The sequence below is a fragment of the Leptodactylus fuscus genome, chromosome 1 (assembly GCF_031893055.1).
Source record: "Leptodactylus fuscus isolate aLepFus1 chromosome 1, aLepFus1.hap2, whole genome shotgun sequence".
NCBI lineage: Eukaryota > Metazoa > Chordata > Amphibia > Anura > Leptodactylidae > Leptodactylus > Leptodactylus fuscus.
The window spans coordinates 126,101,907-126,126,981 of NC_134265.1; the positions used below are offsets into that span (position 1 = coordinate 126,101,907).

The 25,075-nt window shown below is 41.8% G+C and overlaps 1 protein-coding gene across 1 annotated transcript in view; it reads right to left on the reverse strand.

The window, feature by feature from the left end:
* Positions 1 to 1,104: 1,104 nt before the first annotated feature.
* LOC142207065 (acyl-CoA dehydrogenase family member 11-like) overlaps positions 1,105 to 25,075 on the reverse strand; it is a 37,703-nt gene continuing 13,732 nt past the window's right edge. Inside the window, exons 3-15 of the mRNA XM_075276651.1 lie at positions 20,424 to 20,656; positions 17,859 to 17,958; positions 13,758 to 13,875; positions 13,538 to 13,680; positions 13,170 to 13,319; positions 8,978 to 9,072; positions 8,787 to 8,886; positions 4,976 to 5,116; positions 4,793 to 4,885; positions 4,601 to 4,708; positions 4,236 to 4,407; positions 3,206 to 3,272; positions 1,105 to 3,117 (exon numbers count right to left, since the gene is read on the reverse strand). Of these exons, the coding sequence (XP_075132752.1) occupies positions 2,991 to 3,117; positions 3,206 to 3,272; positions 4,236 to 4,407; positions 4,601 to 4,708; positions 4,793 to 4,885; positions 4,976 to 5,116; positions 8,787 to 8,886; positions 8,978 to 9,072; positions 13,170 to 13,319; positions 13,538 to 13,680; positions 13,758 to 13,875; positions 17,859 to 17,958; positions 20,424 to 20,656 (1,647 nt within the window). The 3' untranslated portion in view covers positions 1,105 to 2,990. The remainder of the gene's footprint in view (positions 3,118 to 3,205; positions 3,273 to 4,235; positions 4,408 to 4,600; positions 4,709 to 4,792; positions 4,886 to 4,975; positions 5,117 to 8,786; positions 8,887 to 8,977; positions 9,073 to 13,169; positions 13,320 to 13,537; positions 13,681 to 13,757; positions 13,876 to 17,858; positions 17,959 to 20,423; positions 20,657 to 25,075) is intronic.

Here is a 25,075-nt window from a genome sequence, read left to right on the forward strand (position 1 = left end):
TATTACACAGCATTCCATATATAAAAAACACAATTTAATAGTTCATATATACAACCACCTTCATTCAACTTTGCAGCAAACAGAGATTGCAAGCAAAAATTGCACAAAAATTCTAATTTGCCACTAAAGAATTAATTTGCTATAGTCAGAGCCTCTATGTTTAGAGCCCTATATATTTTTATCTAACTTTTTTGATATTCAATAATAATTTATCTTTATATATTTTTTGGGTGTGCTTTGTCTTGATATGTTGCTTGTTAGTGGCATATTGATACATTAATGTTGCACCCTTTCTGAAGGCTGAACCTAACCTTAGCATAAATATTACATGGAGTCTATCACCATGGTGAAGCATATTAAACCAGCAACACAGTTAGATAGATCAGGCTTACCTGCATGTAATCCTTTTGTCCCTTTGAAAATTTGTGCCTCAATTGCCAAGATATTTCTTATTTTTGTTTTACAAAGAGTAATCTAGAGCACTGAGGGTAGCTCTTTTGCTCCAGACTTCTCTAATATGCCCTCCTTTCACCCCCCCCCCTTCTATGAGCGACAGGAACAGGGAACTGTGCTGATATCTTACCTGGCCCTGTGTTCTTGGGTTTGTGCCGGCATATTAGAATAGCAGTAGCAGTTTGGAACAACAGGGCCGCCCTCAGTGCTCCAAACTACTCATTTGCAAGTTGGGAAATAAATATATATCTTGACAATGGAGGCGTGCATTTCCATGGGAAAAGGCGTTTCATTCAGGTGAGCCTAACTTATCTGTGTTGCTGGTTTAATACAGTTTACCCTGGTAACCGATAGGCTTTAATATTTATCTGAAACCAGCCTTAGACCACGTTCACACAGTCAGCATTGTGCATTAGTATTCGTAAGCCAAAAACAGGAGTGGGAGCTGCACAGAGAAAGTTTGTAATGGAAAGAACAGTACCTTTTCCATGCTCTAGACCCACTACCAGTTTTGGTTTACAAACACCAATGCAAAATACTGACCAAATACTCACTTGGAATATATAATAGAAAAATAAAGATATCAATGCACATGCGATAATAAAAATAAACTTCACGTTTATTGTTATAATATTCTATACAAATGGTTAATCAAATGGTAAGTTAAATATTATTTTGGTAATTATTATAGTTACAATTGCACCCATGAAAACAAATATAGGTTATGAACAATCACAATAAAAAATACAATTTAGGCCTGGTTTACATTGGTGTATTCTGTTAGGGGAGTCCGCTTGGGGCCTCCCCAAACAGAGGGGCTCCGAACGGAATACCGAACGCATTAAAAAGTGGTGAGAAATGAAAGCTTGCAGACCCCATAGACTGTAACGGGGTCCTTGTGTTTTCCGCGCAGTGTCCACACGAATTATGCAAGAACTACTTTTCTCTCCACATGGCTCATGTGGACACCACGTGGAAAACACACAGACCCCTTTATAGTCCATGGGGTCCATGTGCTTTCATTGGTCACTGCTTTTCAGTATGTTCGGTATCCCGTTCGGGAAGGGGGGGTCCCCAAATGGACTCCCCAAATGAAATACCGAACATAGATGTGAACCAGGCCTTAGCCCGCTTTGGATGAGAATAATGACCATGACAAAGATTTGTAATGCTCTTTTCTCACAAAGACTCAAAGGGCAGAGAACATCGTGGAGTAGGGGAGTTAGTGGCCGCCATGCAGGCGCTCAGCACCAACACCCACAAGGGTCAATTTTTTTTTATAGGAAGCCTATTTACCTATTTTTGTCATGTGGGAGGAAACAGGAGGAAACCAACACAAACACTGGGAGACCACAAGTACTGCCACCCAATTGTCCTGCTTGCTCTGTCCTTATGTGGCAGAAGATACATGGAGCGTTAATATACTTGAACTGCTCAGCAGGAGACGCTGTGCTAAAGATGTTTTTAACATCACAGAATTTTAACAATGTGGTTAACAATACACATCAGCTGCTTGGCATTCAGTTGAGCTGAGAAGTGTATTCATTGTGGTTATTTAGTGGATTGTTTAGAAGCTGTTTCTCTGAAATTAGAATTAACCCCGGACATTCTCCTCTTAGACAGACAAAAGGCAGTGTACAATAGACACGGAGCAGCTTTCTCTGAAGCCATTAAAATAGTTATGTGTTCTGACAACTGTGCTATGACTACGTCTAGTAACATCTCCTTTATTCCTTCTATAATGCATTGAGGCAATGTGGAGAACCTGCAACTACAGATTCTACAATGCCCACAGAGTATTTAAAATGTAATTGTAGTGTAAGTTTTTGCTAGTGTTTAGTGGGTGTATGAGAACATTTTTGCAATATTGTTTATTAACGGATTTGGCTACTACAAAAATTTGTTAGAGAGGACCGTATTGTCCCAGGTATTTTTAATTATCAGGAGATCACATAAGGGATCTACTTATCACCTTTCAGTCCTTAGACTGGGACCATATGGTAAAGTTAGATGTGATCTTCTTGCGATTGCCATTGCTGTGGTGTCGTGCCTGTGGGCTAGGGTGGCCCAGAGTCTGGGGGCTTAGCCTGGCAGCAGGGATGTGGTTGGGCTGCTGGATTGCTAACCCTGTGGGCACTGTACGGTAATGGTGGTAATCAATAAGCAGCATTGCCCTGATCAGAGTAGGAATCCACTATACAGAGGTCTCTGTCAAGTGGCTAGTGGGCTTAAACACCTTGAGAAATATATATAAATATATAGAAATATACGAAGAACTTTGTGTTCAGTTTTGTAGATCCTGCTGAGAAGCACAGATCAATTTAAAGTACTGGGATGTTTTATTTCAAAAATTCACTGGTCATCCCATAATCCTTGGTATTAGTACTTCAGTCTCTAATTGTTATAAATGGCTACAATTACATGCCATCACATTAAATTGCCATAATAATTGTCTATTTTTATTATAAAAATTCTAGGTGAGAAATCAATGAATGTGTCTTAACAGGATTCAAAAGGAATCCAGGAGACTCAACAACTTATAGCTTTCCTTTCACCAAAGGGCTATTTTCATAAACAAGCTGGCTGTCCATGGATGCTGCATCTGAATTATACCATCCAGCGGCTTCAGCAGTGCTGACAGGGCATAGATCTTGTTCATTCCATCTGTGAAGAGACCAAAGACAATGCATTAAGTATTACTATAATGATAACATAGATGCACACTTGTTTTCTGTCTGTAGGTGAAGTTTACCTTTGAGCACTATAAACATCTGATTCTGTTGCTCCAGCCCAAGCTGCATGGTCCACAAAGAGACAACCTAAAGGGGTTATACATCATAATCGTGAGAAGTAAAGTCCTATTGTAAATCCATAACGGCATGAAATTAGTCTATGATATTGAGTGCAGCCCAGTTTTTCTAGACCAAATAAGATAATGTAGACCCCTTACCGGACTGCTGCTATTTTATTAGACTCCTACCACTTGTACACAGAACTCTTTCAGCAATTAAAATAAAATAATAGGAATGAAAGAAGCATTACAGCATTTTCCTTTGTTAAATAGCGCAGCCTTGGCCATAAGTAATGATAGAGGCTCTGGTGTATTCCGGTTTTAGTCGATGTACCATCTGTATCCCTCCTTTCCACTTGTTATGGATCACTTAATATAGCCTATGGTCCCCATTTTGCCTTTGGCTTCCCAGAGTCTCATCACTTTCCATTTACTGTGAATGCTATCGCCTCTGTGACTACATTGGTATTACAGCACCAAGACAGAATTCAGCAGTGTATCCTTTTCTCCTGTAAGTTCTCCTGTAAACCTGACTTAAGGCTCTACAAGTAACTTTGTTGGTATGGGGGAGAAAAGTAGGCACATGCCTTGCATAGGGGACCACTCCGCAGACACATACAAGCAGCATCAGTCACAGTAGTTTTATACATATACAGCTAATCCTTGTATGGGCTTGCCTAGTATAGTACTACACTACTGACCCCCCAGATATGACAGAAACCATATAGAGAAACCAGGAGTATGGAGCTTAGTGAGGTGTCTGAGAGCTGCCAGGAATGATATGAAAAGTCTTGATGTAACCCTGTAGTTCACAGTGTGTCCACTTACAAGGGAGAGACTGACCTATTGTCTACACAAGGAAGAAAGTTCTGGGCTGGAAGTCAGACTATGATCACATGTCCATAATGATGGGTGGTTATTCATGTAACATAAATCTAAGCAAAACAATGCCATGCAAATATCGCACTTTGTGAATACAATACATAATTACCTATGTAGATTTTAGCAAGGCTGTAGGCAAAATCTCGGGCTGCTAGTTCCATGAAGCCATTTCCTTTCATGCCTGCCTTCTGTGTGAAGTTTTTAAGATTCTGCAACGCTTGCAGCAGTTGTGCAATAGGTTGAGACAAACTGGGAATATTAGATGAGGCTTCCAGTTTTTCCTGAAATAAACAAATACATGCAGCATTTCCATATGCAAGAAATATTGCTAGGGAGTGCACTGTGAAATTCAGTTGACAGCCTGTAACTTGGGCTGAATGAACAATAACAATAAATCTAGTAATCGCAACAAGGCTTGTGTAACACTGGGCAATGCTGGGCCATTTTTAAGCTATGTCATGAGATGTATTTTACCTGTGCAGAAGAGAAAAAAGCACTCAAAACATGCCCTTGACTCTTGATGACTGACCGCAGGACATCTAGTGACAGAATATTGGTTGTTCCTTCCCAGATTGTTAGCACCTTTCATAGATAAAAGACAGAGTGAATAATGGAAAACAGAATGATCCTGTTTTATGTGTATAGTACACTTCTAATTGTTCTTACCTGGGCATCTCTCAGAATAACTGGCAGACCTGTGTCCTCCATATAACCTTGTCCTCCAAAGCACTCAAGTCCCTCTGATACAACCGCAATAACCTTTGGTGTACAAAGAAGTATATGTTACAGAATGTAATGAAGTCCAATATATAATATGGCTACTTTAACAATTAGCCATGACCAGTGTACCTGTTTGCCTGTGTAGAGTTTGGCAATGGGAGTTAGAAGGCGAAGAAGATGTTGGTCCTGTTCAGTTGCCATGTTCATTTCTTCCAGCCCCAGCAATCGTGCAACCTCCATGAGCAGAAGAAAAGCTCCGCGAGCTTGCACCTGGAAAAAATACAAGAAAATAAATTAAATAACGCTCCCATCTATTAGATCGTGGAAGAAAGCTAAAAACAGAAAACAGTAATTTTTGTTCAGGTAATGGTGATCAAGTCACCTGAATATGTTACAATTGTAAGTACTGTAGTCGTCTATGATGTCATAAAAATTCTTAACACTGCTTCGATTATTTCAGCGGTGACTCAGTAGCAGACAAAGGGGTATCCTTAAGGTTGAGCTTAAGAGATAATAGAAACATTTGTGGAATATTGGTACAGAACTCACTGCCAGATGCTTTACAACACAGATGAAACAATGACCATAGTGAAATAGTATAAACATAGACAGGTAGCCTGGAAATGACCCAGATTTATCACGGATCAAAATGCTGAATCAGCTCCGCAGCCCCTTCATTTTCAGCATTCTCTAGAGAGCTGACCACCGACAAACATAAATTAATGTTGCATATGTCATCTTTTCTAAGATGACAGTATCCTTAAATTGATAAGATGGATGACAGAGTAGACTTTAAACAATATTGTTTAATAATTTTAAATGTTGAAAAAACCTGTTACTTTAAGAAGTTACGATTCCTACAAAATGACTTTGTTTCATGTAGAATTTTTTACATTGAAGTCAACTCTATATGTATACCATTAAGATTAGTAACACTGTCTAAATGACAAACAGCAATGTCTAGTAAATAGTCTGAGGTTTCAGCATTAACTAGCTGATGGCAATAATGATCAAAGTCACGAAGTAACCCTGACATGGATTGCAGAGTATCCTGCCACTGCACTTGAGGGTATCCATGTACTAGAACATCTGCAACAGAATTAAAAGGCTCATATTACTTGTAAGGGGCGCAGTATAGCTCACTGCTGTAAACGGAAAACTTTGTTTTACAAGGTTTGAAAACTGAAACGTATTTACCTTGATTGTACTGTACTATACCATATGCCATAAATACACATTGAATACATCTAAACAATACGTCCTTGTATTAGTTACAATGCTAATGATATACAATTTCATTTCGTATTCATACTAGCTATGCTCTTAGATCCGCCATGTAATGTCATACCGATGTCACACTCCTGGGAGTCAAGCACTCCTCCCTCACTACTATGTAAAGGACATATGTTAGAACTATTAAACTTGAATTTATAATGGATATCTTGGATCATGCGGGATGACTAACTGTCTAGCCACCGAGATTTGCAGACATGAATTTACTAATTCATATACAATAATATACTTGAAGTATGAGTACCCTTATCTGCCCCTTTCATCTTTCGCTATAATAGGATCAGTATGTAGATGCTGTGGAAAGTACATCTGCAGGGGCTTATTAAAAGGACCTGCCCACTACTCTGTTCACGACTCACACTATTATATAAGCATTTTTAACCCCTTACCACTGCACATGTAATGCACTTTATAACACAACTTTTTTTTTTTTTAACATTTTTTTTTTTAACATACTCGCCTTCCAGCCAGGGGCGGATCCAGGGCCGGGTGAGCCGGGCAACCTCCCGGGGCCACGCGCTTAGTGGGGCCCCGCAGCGCAGCCCGGACCTAACAAAATGGTCCCGGTCGGCATGTCCTGATTTCAACTCATGGGCGTCCTACGGACGCCAATGAGCTGAATACATAGGCGTTTAAAGCAGGAGCTGTCACAGCTCAGCTCCTGCTTTAACGCTGAGCTCCGGCATTTGTAGCCGCGATGTGATGATGTCACATCGCGCCTACAATATGTGTATGAGGGAGAGAGCTGCGGGGGAACGAGGAATGGTGAGTGTGTGTGAGTGTGAGAACGGCATGACACTGGGGCAGATGGAGGGGGGGGAGAACAGTATGTCGCTGGGGCAGATGAACGGAGGGAGAACGGCATGACACTGGGGCAGATAGGGGGGGGGGAGAACAGCATGACACTGGGGCAGATGAAGGGGGGAGAACGGCATGACACTGGGGCAGATGGAGGGGGGGGAGAACAGCATGACACTGGGGCAGATGGAGGGGGGAGAACGGCATGACACTGAGGCAGGTGAAGGGGGGAGAATGGCATGACACTGGGGCAGATGGAGGGGGGAGAACAGCATGACACTGGGGCAGATGAAGGGGGGGGAGAACGGCATGACACTGAGGCAGATGGAGGGGGGAGAACGGCATGACACTGAGGCAGATGAAGGGGGGGAGAATGGCATGACACTGGGGCAGATGGAGGGGGGAGAACGGCATGACACTGGGGCAAATGAAGGGGGAGAGAACGGCATGACACTGGGGCAGATGAAGGGGAGAGAACAGCATGACACTGGGGCAAATGAAGGGGGGGGGGAACGGCATGACACTGAGGCAGATGAAGGGGGGAGAATGGCATGACACTGGGGCAGATGAAGGGGGGAGAATGGCATGACACTGGGGCAGATGGAGGGGGGAGAACAGCATGACACTGGGGCAGATGAAGGGGGGAGAACGGCATGACACTGGGGAAAATGAAGGGGGGAGAACGGCATGACACTGGGGAAAATGAAGGGGGGGGCAGAACGGCATGACACTGAGGCAGATGAAGGGGGGAGAATGGCATGATACTGGGGCAGATGAAGGGGGGATGGCATGACACTGGGGCAGATGAAGGGGGGAGAATGGCATGACACTGGGGCAGATGAATGGGGGGGAGAACTGGGGACAGAGATAGAGGGGGGACATGAAACTGGGGTAGATGAAGGGTGTATATGAAAATGGGGGAGAGATGGAGGGGGAACATATAATTTACGGGTGACTGTAGGAGGATTATACTGTGTGGAATCACATGAAAAATGAATGGGCGGAGTCAACATAAAAGTGGGCGGGGCCCAAATCGCTGGTAATGTACATGGGAATACCCCTTTAAGTAAAAATGATTAAAGGGCTTTTCCAGAAGTTTGATTATTATTAACTCTTTCAAGCAGTTGCATGCCATTTCTGTTTCAGAGGCCATGGTCTAGGCAGGTCAGTTCAATTCAAGTGATCTAAGCTCAGCTGTAATACCAAGCAAATACAATGTACAGTACTGTGCTTAGCAAGTAGTGAAAAGGTTGCAGCTCTCAGCTTCTTCCTACAGCTGATCAGTATGGGTGCTTGGTGTTGGGCCCCTACAACCTGATATTGGATAGGTCATCAATATTTAAGTCCTGGAAAACACCATTAACACTTAATGGAAGAGAATGGAAAAACAAAACAATTCTGAATTAGGTTTTTAATTCGTTTTTCTCAAGGTGTTTTCAATATGTAATGAATGACATGTTAGGTTATTTTCCTAGTTGATACGATTACAGCAATAATATATTTATAGTTTATGTTTCGCTACTTTTACACAATAGATAAACTTTTGTACTGTATACACTTTTGTGGTGCCATCATTAGTCTATTAGCACTAGTGAAAGAGGAGTGGGAGCAGGATGCGGGAGTCTGTCACCAGGAAAAGTGTAAAAAACTAAAGATAGTATCTTGTAGGGCTGCTTCTACACGTTTCAGAAACGCCATTCGTTTTCTGTATAAAAGCTCCATTTTCATGAAAATCATGGTTTTATTCTTATGCAGATAAGGAAAAAAAAACACTGAATAGAGTTCTTATTGTGAATATAGGATTCTTACATTTCAGTAACATAAAATAATATATAAAAACATCACCTACCTCCATGCGTGCCATAGTCTGCATATGCAAAGGGTGGTCTTTTATCAACCTGCCAAATACAAATCTCTTTGTTGCATATTGCCTGGCCAGATTGATCACCCTAAGATTAAAAAGCAAAAGCAACTGCTTTATTATCTGACAGATTATAAACTCTGCATGTACATAGATATTTAACCTCACAGAGATTTTACCTTCTCATGCCAGCAGCTGCGGCAATGGTGTTGTGAATGCGAGTTATTGTCAACATATTGGAAATTGAAGCAACACCCCGACCTTCAGCCGATATCTTTAAAAATGATTAATTTATTAAATAAATAAATAAAATAACACATAATAAATCATTCGTTTTTAACATAGAAACATTGAAGACTAACAGCAGAAAAAGACCACATGGTCCATCTGTCTATATCAGGGGTCCTCAAACTGCGGCCTACCAAGCACTTCTGTCCGGCCCGCGGACAACTCCGGCAGGCGGGCATTTATAATGAAGCTCCTGGGGAGCTCAGGCCAGGCCATAGAGCGCACTTCACTTTACCTGTTGGAGGGCACCGCTCCCGATGTCTGTGCGACCTGCTCTGCCTCCGATGTCCGCCTGTCACATCGCATGTATGCGATGTAAGGAGGATACCAGAGGCAGATCAGGCCAGGCAGACATAAGGAGCGGTGCCTCCGGTATCCTCCTTACATCAGGGGGTGTAGTATGTCTCAGGCATGGAGACATACTACACCCCCTACTTCCTGCACATTGATCATTTCTGATGAAGGTCCAACGACCGAAACGTTAATTTGATCTATTGTTTTCCTTTTTGCATATTGCTATATGTCCATGGCACAACGATTGTGTAATTTATGTTAATAAACTTACCATACCCTTAGCAAAACCAGTGTGTGCAGCAGCATTTTTGCATTATTTGCTGTTGGATCGAAGGATCCTTTCTGCTAGCACCACGCTATATATTATGCCTGAGTGTGCGGCACCATTGCTTTCTATATATCTTAGGAATGCATACACCAGACACCGAGCACAAGTGTGAACGCCCCCTGAGATTGAAAACTGAGTGTCCCTCTCCACCCCAAGGTTGCATTCATCTCCATTTTTTCTCAATAACACATAGGAATAGCCTTAAGAAAGACATCTAAAAGGTAGGAGAAGAATAGCCTTTCTTAAGGTTATTCCTATGTGATTTGGCATTTATAGAATACTATTGTCCATATCACATTTGTTCAGCCCTTCATTACAGGCGACACTTACTAATAATAGTCTGAAGAGGAAGGAATATACATTTTTTCCACCCTCTCCATAAAGTCTGGTGGCACCTCCTAGTATACTGACGTTAGCCTGATAAGCTACGTGTAAAATTTGGTTGATGGTTGGTATAGCTATTTTTTAATGTTACTGAATAAAATATGTTTTTTATAGTGTCAGTAAGTTTTTTTCTTCACATTCCTACAAACATTTTGTATGGCATTAAGAATGACAGACTTGACTTATCATTGTGAGATATAAATAAAGCAGTTTTTCTGTATTTTATGGCCTATTCTTGGGACAGACCATAAATAACTAATTAATAAGCCAAGCCGGATCCTGCAACGCTCAGCTGTACAGTGCCGCTTCCAACACCAGTACAATATACAATACAGGGCCGGAAGCAGTTGGCTCTGTGCCCTGTATAGTGGCAAGGTGAGGCTACCACAGCTCAGCTTCCATTGAAGTCAAAGGGAGCTGAGTAGTACAGGCACCCAGCCACTATACAGGGACCGGAGCTACCTACTTCCAGCCCTGTGTTGTGCATAGTACGGCTGTTGGGAGCGGCCCTGTACAGTTTAGTGTGGGGACCGGCTGCTGGCCCCCCACTGATTATATATTTTGGCCTATACTAAGGATAGGCTATAAAATCCTACAACCTATACATCTCCTTTAAATGTACATTTCTAAGTTGGTTTGACTGATTTTATACATGTGGCGCACATTTATACACAGTTTGAGTACTATATTATCACTCCCTTCTAATACTATTTTCACACTAGCATTGGGCTGTCTGTTATTCTGGTCTGTAGACAGGTGGACCACTAAAATAGTGGTTACATACGGAGCCTGATAGACCCCTTGGACTATCACGGGGTCCATGGAGCAGCCATTGTTTGTAAATTGAATGTTTTTAAACTGTTATGAACGTAGCCTAAACCTAAACTCACCAGACAAATATCTTTTCCACAAAGCAAAATATTTTCATCATACCAGTCAAAATATATCATCTGTATTTTCATTACAGAATGAAATAATCCATGGCCACAATCACACTAAACACTGCCAGAGGGTAAATTGTTACTTCTTCATATTAACTACAGTAATACACAAGATTTTCCCACTAAAAATGTAATTCCGCTGCTGTTCTCAAGACAAGTAAATTATTATGAGCATAATGGGATCCACAATCTGCGGCTTATATGTGATAGTACTTAACCACTACATGCTTAGCGCGATATCACTGGCTCCTTGGAATGTAAATCTAATTAAGCTACGTATCTTCCAGTATTTGTCTTGTGCTTTACTGGGATTCTTCTCAATTATTATTTTTGCACAGAGTGTAAATATGATCATACGCTTCTATGGGTAGATAAGAGCTTTGAGAGTTGCTGAACTAAGCTGAGCCTTAACTGATAAAATACTTTGGACAAGATCTTGAGCATTGTCCCAATGCCATGAATAGGCACTTGCAAGGTACTATGTGAAAAGTGGCATAATGAGGTGCACTAAAGATTTGCACATTTAACACCAGAAACAATAATAAAAATAGAGAAAATCTAATGGACTGCAGCTTCTACTATTGCATAAGCATTGGCTCTTGTTACAGGGTGATGTGATTTGTAAGCTGATCCAGAGCAAGATATTTGTACAGTGGTGTAATGCTGGCCTGTCAATAATACTATCTATAGCCTTTATGAGGCTTTCTGGTATATACCTTGTATGTTTATGTAAAATGACACTCGCCAAACCTTCCAGTTTGTCCAGTCACTACCTGCTTCATGAAACAAAATAATATATTGATGCTGATCAACACCAGGAGAGGAACAGGGGCATCAGCTGGTTGCCCAAACATATGTCAGCTTTTACTGAATTCACCGGTTAGTGGATGCGGAGGGCTCTCGTTGTCCTTATGTAGACATGACCAGTAGGTATGGGCAAAAAAATATTGCAAACATAAACATATTATTTTCTACATTTCTGTCTAGACAAAAAAGACAACCTGTCAAATTGGGTGTGCGCACATGTACCCTTAAGCATGCCATCTATGTTTTTATGGTCATACTTAATCTATGTAAAATGTCAAAAAGACACTTGTTTTTTTTACATGGAGCTGTGCATTGCAAGACTTGTTTGCAAAGATGAATAAGTGTTCACTTTTTCTGTACTGTATTGCCAAGAGATTATAACAGAAATGTTGCACCCTCTCTTTTGTTGCTCTGTCTGTTTTATATCTTGGCAAAACATGTTATTTTCATCACTATGCAAAACTGAAGCTGTTTATAAGAGCTTTCTGGAAATTTTACTTAAAAAGGAACTGCTAGAGAGAGAAAACTGTGTAAGCATCTATTAGAGGACAGAGATAGAGCTATCCCTGATCTAGGACAAGTGTGTGTCTCATGTATCTGTCTACCAAGTCCTGAAAATAATTTCCATATTTTTTTATTTTTAGATATTTTCAGGGATCGCTAATGATGCAGACATTTAATCCCATCTTTTAATAAGACCATAGATTGTTAGGTGAAACAAAATGCATTAGTTGATTCTTCAGCTATAGATCTCTTCACCTCCAGCAAAATCTTAAACAATGACTATCCACTCTGGCAGACACGAAGGGGGATCCCAAGTTGGAGATTCCCTTTATAACATCTATAAGCTCAAAGAAAATACATGGACGAGGGTTGTTTTTATGAGACCGTTTCTTTAAGAATACTAGGCGATAGAGATGAGCGAGTACTATTCGAAACTCCTGTTTCGAATAGCACGCACCCATAGGAATGAATGGACACAGCCAGCACGCAGGGTTGGTAAGCGGCCGGCTACCGGCAAAGTCTGCGTGCCGGCCTCTTCTATTCATTCCTATGGGTGTGTGCTATTCGAAACGGCCGTTTTGAATAGAACTCGCTCATCTCTACTAGGTGCCTATTTAGAACACAGAACAGGATAGCCCTCGTAATATAATGTGGTCAATATAGTATGGCATAACAGCACATTTTACAGTAAAACTACAGCTAGAGGTACAGGTACCCTTTAGATGAACCAATTTATTGACTATTTAATTATTTGTGAGTACAATATATGTCTGAAATAGTAGTGGACTTCCCGTATCCCAGTACAAGCACCAGACACCTACTTACCCGCAGGGCCTTTACCCCATCGAGCAGCAATTCTGCTGTGGGCACTTGCTTAGTACCCAACTTTTCTTTAAGCCTTTGAACCTCAATCCCATTTAGCTGTCCTTCTGCATCTCTGACCTCTGCATAAAAAAGCGATAACCCTTTTGTGCCCTGTAATGTGTAAAAGGATAGTTAACAGTCAGTCACAACAATTAATGTATTTATTGCACATTTATATGAGACTTTTTTGCGGTTTTGTTTCATTTTTATTTTGCAATTCTGTAATCACAGCAGTTCTGATGAGATTACAAAAATCGCGGTAAAAAATGTGCAGAAAACATGTCATGTAAATATTATTTTGCAGTATACTTGCTATATATGGGGTTTACCGGAATAACGTGTCCTTGTGCATCTGCCACTCTGCCTAGAGTCAAAGTCATGTCAGAGTCTGTGGCTGATGTAAACCATTTGTACCCGTAAAGCTTGTAAGTGCCATCTGCCTGAGCATGAGCCACTGTTTCTGTCCCATGTGCTACAAACAGAAAATAGGAAACATACTTGTTTATTCTAGCTAAAAATGTTTCTCTGTTGCATTTAGTTGTCACCCACCAACATCTGATCCTCCTTTGCGTTCTGTCATCCACTGGCCAGATGTCCAAAATCTTTTAGGATCTCGGGAAGTAAGGTGTCCGAAGGCATCCTGAAGGGCATCTGGCATACCCAGTGACTGTCAATGGAAAATGCATACACTTTAAATTACTGTTGGGATTATATAAAAAAATGGATGGGAGCTAAAAAAAGGAAAAAAAGATTAGAAAATGCTTGATCAAATGAAACATAGGCAATCACATATAGGCGATTTACAACTTTGCAGAGATTAAAAAAAAAATAAAAAATATATATATATATATATATATATATATATATATATATATATATATATATATATATATATATATACACTCACCGGCCACTTTATTAGGTACACCATGCTAGTAACGGGTTGGACCCCCTTTTGCCTTCAGAACTGCCTCAATTCTTCGTGGCATAGATACAACAAGGTGCTGGAAGCATTCCTCAGAGATTTTGGTCCATATTGACATGATGGCATCACACAGTTGCAGTCGCAGATTTGTCGGCTGCACATCCATGATGCGAATCTCCCGTTCCACCACATCCCAAAGATGCTCTATTGGATTGAGATCTGGTGACTGTGGAGGCCATTGGAGTACAGTGAACTCATTGTCATGTTCAAGAAACCAGTCTGAGATGATTCCAGCTTTATGACATGGCGCATTATCCTGCTGAAAGTAGCCATCAGATGTTGGGTACATTGTGGTCATAAAGGGATGTACATGGTCAGCAACAATACTCAGGTAGGCTTTGGTGTTGCAACGATGCTCAATTGGTACCAAGGGGCCCAAAGAGTGCCAAGAAAATATTCCCCACACCATGACACCACCACCACCAGCCTGAACCGTTGATACAAGGCAGGATGGATCCATGCTTTCATGTTGTTGACGCCAAATTCTGACCCTACCATCCGAATGTCGCAGCAGAAATCGAGACTCATCAGACCAGGCAACGTTTTTCCAATCTTCAATTGTCCAATTTCGATGAGCTTGTGCAAATTGTAGCCTCAGTTTCCTGTTCTTAGCTGAAAGGAGTGGCACCCGGTGTGGTCTTCTGCTGCTGTAGCCCATCTGCCTCAAAGTTCGACGTACTGTGCGTTCAGAGATGCTCTTCTGGCTACCTTGGTTGTAACGGGTGGCTATTTGAGTCACTGTTGCCTTTCTATCAGCTCGAACCAGTCTGGCCATTCTCCTCTGACCTCTGGCATCAACAACGCATTTCCGCCCACAGAACTGCCGCTCACTGGATGTTTTTTCTTTTTCGGACCATTCTCTGTAAACCCTAGAGATGGTTGTGCGTGAAAATCCCAGTAGATCAGCAGTTTCTGAAATACTCAGACCAGCCCTTCTGGCACCAACAACCATGCCACGTTCAAAGGCACTCAAATCACCTTTCTTCCCCATACTGATGCTCGGTTTGAACTGCAGGAGATTGTCTTGACCATGTCTACATTCCTAAATGCACTGAGTTGCCGCCATGTGATTGGCTGATTAGAAATTAAGTGTTAACGAGCAGTTGGACAGGTGTACCTAATAAAGTGGCCGGTGAGTGTATATATATATATATATATATATATATATATATATATATATATATATATTGAAGTGTATGGCTTTTTAGATAGAAATCATTTTTGTAATTGTTCTAATTAAAAATGTTGCTTTGTTTGGCTTCTACACCTTACATGTATAAACAGTACAATATCAGGCTAGGTTCACATCTGTGCCTGGCTCTCTGTCGTTTGGGTATTCTCTCCATAGACGAGTGATGGCGATCCTTTTAGAGGCTGTACGTCCAAACTGCAACCCAAAACCGACTAATTTATCTCAAAGTGCCCACATGGCAATGTAACCTTAATACTATGCGGATCCACAATTGCAGACAGTTACGGACACACAAAATACGGTCATGTGAATGGGCTTTACAGAGCTTTCAATAATACAAAGAACTTTGTAATGAAAGGTAAAATTAATGTTCACTATTTATATCGCACAATATCTGTTTTATAGTGACCGTACAATGTTATTACAGCCTGTAATTATATCATGTCTGCTATAAAACAGATACTGTGTGACATAAATATTGAAGGGACCCCACACAATACAATCTGCTCCACAGTGGCCCCCACTCAGTAAAATTTGCTTCAAAGTGGCCCCCATACAGTACAATCTACTCCACAATGGCTCCCACACAGTACAATCTGCTCCACAGTGGCCTCCCTCAGTACAATCTGCTGAACAGTGGTTCCCACACAGTATCTTCTCCACAGTGACCCCCAGACAGTACAATCTGATCCACAGTGGCCCGCACACAGTACAATCATTTCCACGGGGGCCCCCACACAATACAATCTGCTCCTGTACTTACCTGCACTCCAACGAAGAGCAGCCGGGTGGCCTGCTTCCACTGCAAACCAGGCGCTGATGAATGACGTCATCGCACCTGCTTAAGGGCAGAGGTCCTGTGGACTGCAGTGTTCCAGATTCCCCGTTAGCAAACGATCCAGGAGCCTGGATGGGGCGATTATGCGCGTGCCCATAGAGAGGGCTCTAAGTGCTCCCTCTTGCTTGTGTGCCATAGTTTCGCCACCACGGCCATAGACTATAATAGTCCTTTGTGCAGGACTTTTCTCTGCAGCGATTTCTGCAGTGGAGTGACTCCAGCACAGATGTGAACTTAACCTAAACTGTAGAATGCTTTTTATTAGCTAGTTCATCAGAATGACCCCAGACCCTTTTTCTACTGTTATGAGCAAACTTTTAGGCTGCTTTACAACTAAATCAAAGAAGACGCCATTTTAATTTGGATAAATTAAGCTCACTTCACAAGGTTTGTGCTCTTAAAGGGATCCTATCATTAAAATGCTACTTTTTCTGACTAACACGTAGGAATAGCCTTAAAAAAGGCTATTCTTCTCTTACCTTTAGAAGTCTTCTCCGCACCACCGTTCATTAGATATCCCGTTCTCTCGCAGCACTGAGGGTGTCCTCAATGCTGCGAGAGAAATCTCCAGCGCCTCCTCCATCTTCGTCTGGAATGGCCTCTCCCCGCGTCTTCTTCCGGCGCTGGTGGGTCAAACCTCTATGCATGCGCAGTCGGCTCTAGCATCAGGCCTCGGGCAGAGCCGACTGCACATGCCCGCGGCCATTTTTTTGTGTCCGCTTACGCAAGCATACTGCGCATGTGGAGTACAGAGCGTAAGCGGGCACAAAAAAATGGCCGCGGGCATGTGCAGTCAGCTCTGCCCGAGGCCCGATGGCAGAGCCGACTGCGCATGCATAGAAGTTTAACCTCAGTGCTGGAAGAAGACACGGGGAGAGGCCGTTCCAGACGACGATGGAGGCAGTGCTGGAGATTTCTCTTGCAGCATTGGGGACGCCCCCAGTGCTGTTTGAGCGGAGAAGTCATCTAAAGTTAGGAGAAGAATAGCCTTTCTTAAGGCTATTCCTACGTGTTACTCAGAAAAAATAGCATTTTAATGATAGGATCCCTTTAACTGAAACATCACAGAGATACAGAGAAATGGATCACATGTCAAAAAGTGATGTCAGATCTCTTGGATATGCTATTGCTTTCTTATCGGTGGGGGACAACAGTTATAAACTTCCTGATCCTGAGGACGAAATAACTGCTGCCACTCACCTGTGCAAAGAACTGCAGCACAGTGTCATTCCAGTAAGTAAGCCTTGCTGCAGCATCCGCAGACTCAGTAGCTGGGAGTGCAGGAAAAAACTTTAAGGTGGGACCCAGCAATTGGACCTCAAGTGTGAATATGTGATGGCATATTCTAGTGATGTGCCATAACTTCCTGACATTTAAAACAAGACTAAAGATGCAATAATAAGTGCACTAGTAGTTGTGGTTTACTGCTGAATTCCACACTGTATATGGACTTGGAACTATTTCAAGCTGCAAATATGGATGCAGTGCGGCAATTATCTGTCTATCCATGGCTACTAACACATGTAATATCACCCTGACACAACTAATTTTTGTACTGACATTTAATCAGTTCAATATCAACATGCTCTCAGAATACAATGTACTCTATATTAGGACAGTGATACATCTTCTTACCTCGATGACCTTTGCTGCACCATCAGTCATAGCGAGCGGGCAGGTGAACAATCCAGAGGATGGTGCATAGAGATACAGCTTTACAATCTGCATCAGGCGGCTGTAGAATTCACAATAGATTTAGTGTTACTAAATTTATAGGTCTAATAAGTATTAGAATCTGAAGCATGGTAACTTTTATTGAAAGGATAGCTAAACAGTATTCTGTTTTCAGGTGTATGTGTATTTACACCTGAAAGAAGCGCTCACTTGTTGGGGGATCTGGGACAGATGTCCCAGTTTCCCCGTTAGCGAGCGATCCAGGAGCTTGGCTGGGGCACCGACTCTAAGCACCCCCTCTGGTAGGTGTGCCATAGGTTTGCCACCACGGCCCCTTGGGGTTTTTACCTTTTAAAATGGCAAACTTTCCTCTGCAAATGGCAGTTTTACACTTTCACTTTATTATAAATTAAGAGCATCCTCCTGAATTGCAGGGGATATCCAGACTGGGGATATACAAAGTCTTGATACAGCTTCCCCTTAATATTTTAATTCTACTATGGTTTATTGCACTACGTAGATGGACAAGAAAATGCTTACAGGGAATTGTTTTCCGTGGTTAGTATATTAAGATGTTTTCTTAGAAAATTTCCGTCCATGTGATTTTCCCTGCCAAGTGTGGTTCTTTTATCTATAGAATTAGATGTTATCAAAAGTCAGCAATGTATTTTTGGTCTCTGTGCATGCAAGATAAAGAAGATTTAATCACACTCTGTAGAAAGCTTCTAGGAAACTTTTATCTAGTCAGGAAACTCAGTATTATATCAATTCTTTGAAATTATTTGGCAATGATGTTCCCTTTTCATTGTTAGCAGTTAGAACCCAATAGCAACTGAAACAATCAGACATCACAATATCACGTATCATACTGGTTATATTCCCAGTCAGGCTCAATGGTGGCCATGTCTGGTTTAATATTCAGCAGACAGACACACTGCCATGTATACAGTGCTGAAAAAACACAGCAAATTAGATGGCACTGAAAACTTATTCATTCATATTACTATATAAAACTTCTTGAAATATATAGTAATCCTATTCTGGCAAAATTTGGGACTAGGACTACTGGTACCTCTGTATGGGGCCAGTTATTTAGGGAATAACACTATAAATTATTTTTATTTCTTTATTTGGTTACAAATCCATTAGTAAGAAATCACTGGAACACCCCCCTAGTACTCGTCTATGGACGAGTACTATCAGGAGGGGAGGGGGCGTTCCTCACCGCTCTCACAGTAAAGTGCTATAGGCACTGCTGTGAGGAAGGGCGTTCCTGACTGACTGTCAGAAACGCCCTTCTGACGGTGAAGACCTACGGTACCGGCACCAATAGATCTTCACCGGAGGCATAGAACGGGAAAGCCAATAGTGCGCTGAATTCAGTGCACTGTCAGCTTTCTAGCGGTATATAAAACCACATATGCCCCAAGTGATGACAGGTCCTCTTTAACAGAGTTCTGCAGAGTTGTGGGAGAAAGGGCATGGGAAAAAGGTATAGATAGGTGGTGACTGACTGTATACATTGGGCCCTACTCCTCCTGGTAGGTCTATAGTCCTGAATATAACATAACCTTCTCAGAACTGGTATTTGTATAGTCCTATATATATTGTTCTTTGTAATGGTACCATTTATTATTCTATACAATGTACTAGAAATCTGGGAAAAAATTCAGAACGGTGTGGAATTAGAAAAAAAACTGCATTTGTGCCATTTTCTTTTTTTGTTTTTATATCATTCACTGTGTGGTAAAATTGAAGTTATCTATATTCTGTGGGAAACTACGATCACTATATGTGATCTAGGGAAAAGGAGTGGACTTTAATTCTTCTTTAGGCCTAGTTCACACAGGGACAGAATAGCATATTTTGGTCCTGATTTTGACGCGGGAAGCCATGTCAAAATCGGGACCAAAATACGCTTGCCGTGATTGTCAGTCGCTGCTTCCCGCTCCAGAATAGGCCCAAAATGAATGGGCCTAGTCCGGAGGGTGCTGCCGCGAGGAGGACGCACCCGTTTGGACATGGCTCCCCTGAAGAAAGGGCAGCTCACTTCTCATTTCAGCAACATGCCGCTCACGGAAAAAAGATAGCTAGCGGTCTCCATAGACCACCATTGTGAGGGGGCGGATTATGACGTGGATTCAGCGCCATAATCCGCCCCCTCTGTGCCCTTGTGAATGAGCCCTTAAACCTTTTTTTCCCTAATAGAACCACAGTAATGATAGGCCTCCAATAAGGAAGTCATTTATGATGCTTGCATTAAATTCTTACCCTCCCAACAACATGGTACAGAACAGAAATCTGGACTCATCTGACCACATGATGTTTTTTCACTGCTTAGCAATTCAAAGTTTTTGCTTTACTACCCACTGTAATCTTGCAATGACGCTCAAATTAACTATATACATTACAGCAGTTGGTACATAACATTGATACTTTACTTACTTACTGAAATGTTATCCTTCTTTACATAAACTTTTTTTATTTTTATTTTTTAAACTAATTATGTATTATTATTATATTTACCTCCAACTGGAGTATTTTCTTTCATATGCTTCTGCCACCAAGCCTTCTTCAGCAGACACCACCTTCATCCTTTGCCAAGCTGGACAAGTGATGATTCGATCAACTCTTCGGCCCCAGGCATTATAATGCTGTAATTGTGGTGGATTCAGTTCACATTCACGGCCAAGGGAATCAATCTCATCTGCTATACGTTGTCCAAAACGTTCCAGATCCTGGCTCACTTCTTCCAAAACCTAGACAAAAACCCACCATCAACTATATAAGAATAAAAACTTTACATATATAAAAGAGCTGTCTATGTCTCTATTCTATCAATATAGGCTAAAACGTCTTCATTCCGATTTTCTTTCTTATGATCTCCTACATATAATATGAAGAGATTCTGCAGCGTCACCTGTACTTCCATTAATTGACCAGTGCTCACTACATTGATCCCAACAGTGTGCTTTTGCAGGTTACACTAAATCACTGGGGTGGACATGCAGCCAGCACCACAGCGTGTCTCCATACTATTACATATGTCGTTTTCACTCCTGTTAATGCATGTTCTGTTTTTACTACACCAATGAAAATGACTGATAGTATAACGGTGCAAAACACATGTGTGGTTTAAAAATGCAGATGTGTAAGGGTAAGGGCGGGTTCACACCTGTGCTCGATCTCCGCTTTGCAGGTTAACGTCTTCTGCCTGAGAAACTGGATAGGAGATGAAAACACGGCAGTCAGTGTCCGCCCGTGAGCGTCTTTTGGTCTCCGCGGTGAAACCGTTTTTTTTTAACCGGACACAAAGTGCTGCATGTCCGACTTTGTGTCCGGTTAAAAAAAAAGGTTTTACCGCGGAAACCAGAAGACGCTCACGGGCAGACTCTTTGCAAACCCATTGAAGTGAATGGGTTTGAAAACTGACTGCTGGGTTCCCGTCTCCTGTCCAGTTTCTCGGGCAGAAGACAGAAACCCGTAAAGCAGAGACCGGGCGCATGTGTGGACCCGCCCTCACTTGTGTTAATGCATATGTTTCTTTCAACCACACAGGTGTTTTGCATTTTTCATCAGTGTTAGTCTTTTTCTGGTGTAGAATAAACAGAATATACAGTAAAGGAAATCTGTCAACAGGGAAAGACTATGCCCCTAGCCCCAGTACCCTGTGATGGAGAGTCTACTGAATGCATTCATTTATTTTTGACAATTGTTGGCAAATTTGAACACAAATCATGTTTTTTACAATATGGATGGGTATAAAATGCATTGGGGGACTGGCAGAGCCTGGATTGGCTTTCTTCTACCAACCCCACCATGAACCGATCCCTTGCTGTTGATTGACAACTTTCCTGGTTCCCAACCTCTCAGTCCTGCTACACTATACAAGTATGCCTCCAGTCCTCAGGATGAAGTCACTTTCCTCTACTTCAGGGTAAAATGTGTGACACAGTGGGCTATGAAGCAGGAAAGCTTATAAGCAATAGCAGGGGAGACAGTGCTGGACAGGGTTGACATAGGAGAAGTATAGCTGGAAACTAAGCTCATCCAGGCTCTGTTATTCCCCCAAAGGTAAAATTAGTGCAAAGTGGAAAGAGCTGTTTCATTCATTAAAGGTAGGATCAATAACCAAAACCAAATTTTGTTTGAAGCCTAGTAAAAGCCTCAGAACAAGATATCATAAATTAGGGATCAAAATTGAAATGTCAGGCATTTTACCTCGATTATGATTTATGGCCCTTATTTTAGACCATGCCCCTTTTAAAAGCCACACCTCCAGAGGCAGAAACAGGTCATAGGCCATGGCCCAACGCCAAATAACTGACCATTTGCTCCCAATAAAATCTGAGTTCGTAACCAACTGTATCGACAGCTGCCAATACAGTTGATTACTGTCGTGGAGCACAGGAAGGTGAGTATGTATTGGGCAAACCTTGTGAGGTTTGTCAAGCTGTTTCATTTTGACCGCCACATCTAAACTATTATTACGTTCTGGCATCTCTTCAGACCCCAGAGTATAATTAGGGGAGGCCCATTGGATGTGAGCAGACATAAGAAAGTGTTATTCACCTCCCACAGCTCTGGTGCCAGTCTTTGTCTTCTTCATGCTTTTTGAATGGCATCAGAGACCCCGAGGCCCAATCACAGGGTCATTGCGTCACAACACCCCCATGACTGCTGAGGCGCAATCACAGGACTCAGAGGTCCCTGAAATGATTCAGAAGGCCTAAAAAGGACAGGGACCAGTCTGGAAAATAACACTGCATATGCTTACTCACCACCCATGGGCCTTCACTAATTATACTCTGGGGTCTGAAGAGACTCCACAGTATAATAGCAGTTTGGTTCAGACATTCTCTGTCCAAACAAAATTACAGGTAAAGGCGTAAGAAAACTGAAATAACCGAACTGAACTAACCGACATGCACAAAATCACATTGGTTATCCGTACTAACAATCAATTGCTGTTATTTTTCATTAATTGCCCAGTCCTAGCATAAATGTAAGTATAGTAGCCAAACCAGAGGCCAGGGATACAGATATTTACAATAATATGTCTTTGATTCATTCATGGTGTGGTCTCAGAGATGGGCATATCTCTGAGACCACACCATTCACAAGACCTCAAGTCCCAGCAGAATGGTGGCGCAGTGGTTAGCACTGCAGTCCTGGGTTCAAATCTTGCTAAGGACAACATCTGCAAGGAGTTTGTATGTTCTCCCCATGTTTGTATTGGTTTCCTCCCACTGTCCAAAGACATACTGATAGGGGGGGGGGGAACTCAAGTCCCAAGTCCCCCATTTGAAATTGAGCTGCTGCATTAATTTCTAGGGAAATGCTGAAGAGAAGAATAGGACAGAAATTGACTATGGCCTGGCTCACATCTGCATTCGGCATTCCGTTGAGGAAGTCCGCTTGGGGACCCCCGAACGGAATACCAAACACATTAAAAACCAGTTAGCAGAGGAACCACGCGGAGCCATAGACTATAATGGGGTCCGTGTGTTTTCCGCACAAACCATGCAGAGAGAAAATTGCTGCTTGAGGTACTTTTCTCTCCGCATGATCCATGCGGAAAACATACGGACCCCATTATAGTCTATAGCAGGGGTAGGGAACGTACGGCTCTCCAGCTGTTGCAAGACTACAACTCCCAGCATGCATACTTGCTCTGCTGTTCTTGGAACTCCCATGGAAGTGAATGGAGCATGTTGGGAGTTGTAGTTTCACAGCAGCTGGAGAGCCGAAGGTTCCCTACCCCTGGTCTATAGGGTCCGTGTGATTTCTTTATCACTTTTAGCCACGGAGGTTTAGTCACAGAAGTGTACGAAGTGTGCAGTAACGGAAATAAATATGCTGCTTGAAAACTCTCCAGAGCCACCTCCATCTTTTACAGCCGTGTCTCTTATTCTGGAGAGGTTTTTAGGCAGGGATAATGTATTCACATGAAGATAATCTGGCCACAACAAGGAAATCATGACTGGGTTTCATAATATAGAAAGTTCCTACATTCATGGTTTGTCACCACTGAAATGATTAGAGAAAATCTTTTAACCCCTTCCCGCCAATGGCATTTTTTGATTTTCGTTTTTCGTTTTTGACTCCCCTCCTTCTAAACCCCATAACTTTTTTATTTCTCCGCTCCCAGAGGTCTTAATGAGGTCTTAATTTTTGCGGGACAAATTTTTCTTCATGATGCCGCCATTAATTATTCTATATAATGTACTGGGAAGCAGGAAAAAAATTCAGAATGGGATGAATTTGAAGAAAAAATGCATTTCTGCGACTTTCTTACGGGCTTTGGTTTTACGGCGTTCACTGTGCAGCCAAAATGACCTGTCCCCTATATTCTGTGTTTCGGTACAGTTCCTGGGATACCAAATTTATATGGTTTTATTTACATTTTGACCCCTTAAAAAAAATCCAAAACTGTGTTAAAAAATTTTTTTTCTAAAAGTCGCCATATTCCAACGGCCGTAACTTTTTTATACGTAAGTGTGCGGGGATGCATAGGGCGTCTTTTTTTGCAGGGCCGGGTGTACTTTTTAGTTCTACCATTTTCGGGAAATGTTATTGCTTTGATCACTTTTTATTCAAATTTTTATCAGAATCAAAACAGTGAAAAAACGGCAGTTTGGCACTTTTGACTATTTTTCCCGCTACGGCGTTTACCGAACAGGAAAAATATTTTTATAGATTTGTAGAGCGGGCGATTTCGGACGCGGGGATACCCAACATGTATATGTTTCACAGTTTTTAACTACTTTTATATGTGTTCTAGGGAAAGGGGGGTGATTTGAACTTTTAATACTTTTTATATTTTTTTTTAACTTTTTTTTTATAATTTTTTTTTGCATTTATTAGACCCCCTAGGGGTGTTGAACCCCAGGGGGTCTGATCACTAATGCAATGCATTACAATGCTAATGCATTGCAAAAAATCATCCTCTCTTTTGCAGGCTGCCTAGACCAGCCTGCAAAAGAGAGACTTTGCAGACAAGCCTGGGAGCCTTGTACAGGCTCCCGGCTGTCATGGCAACATGACGTCGGCCCTGGAGCATGCTCCAGGAGCTGGCGATCCCGGGCAAAATGGCGGCGCCCATGTCGGGAAGGGATTAAGCTCTAAAAAATATATCATTATTTATACACCACGTTCAAAATTATTATTCAAATCAG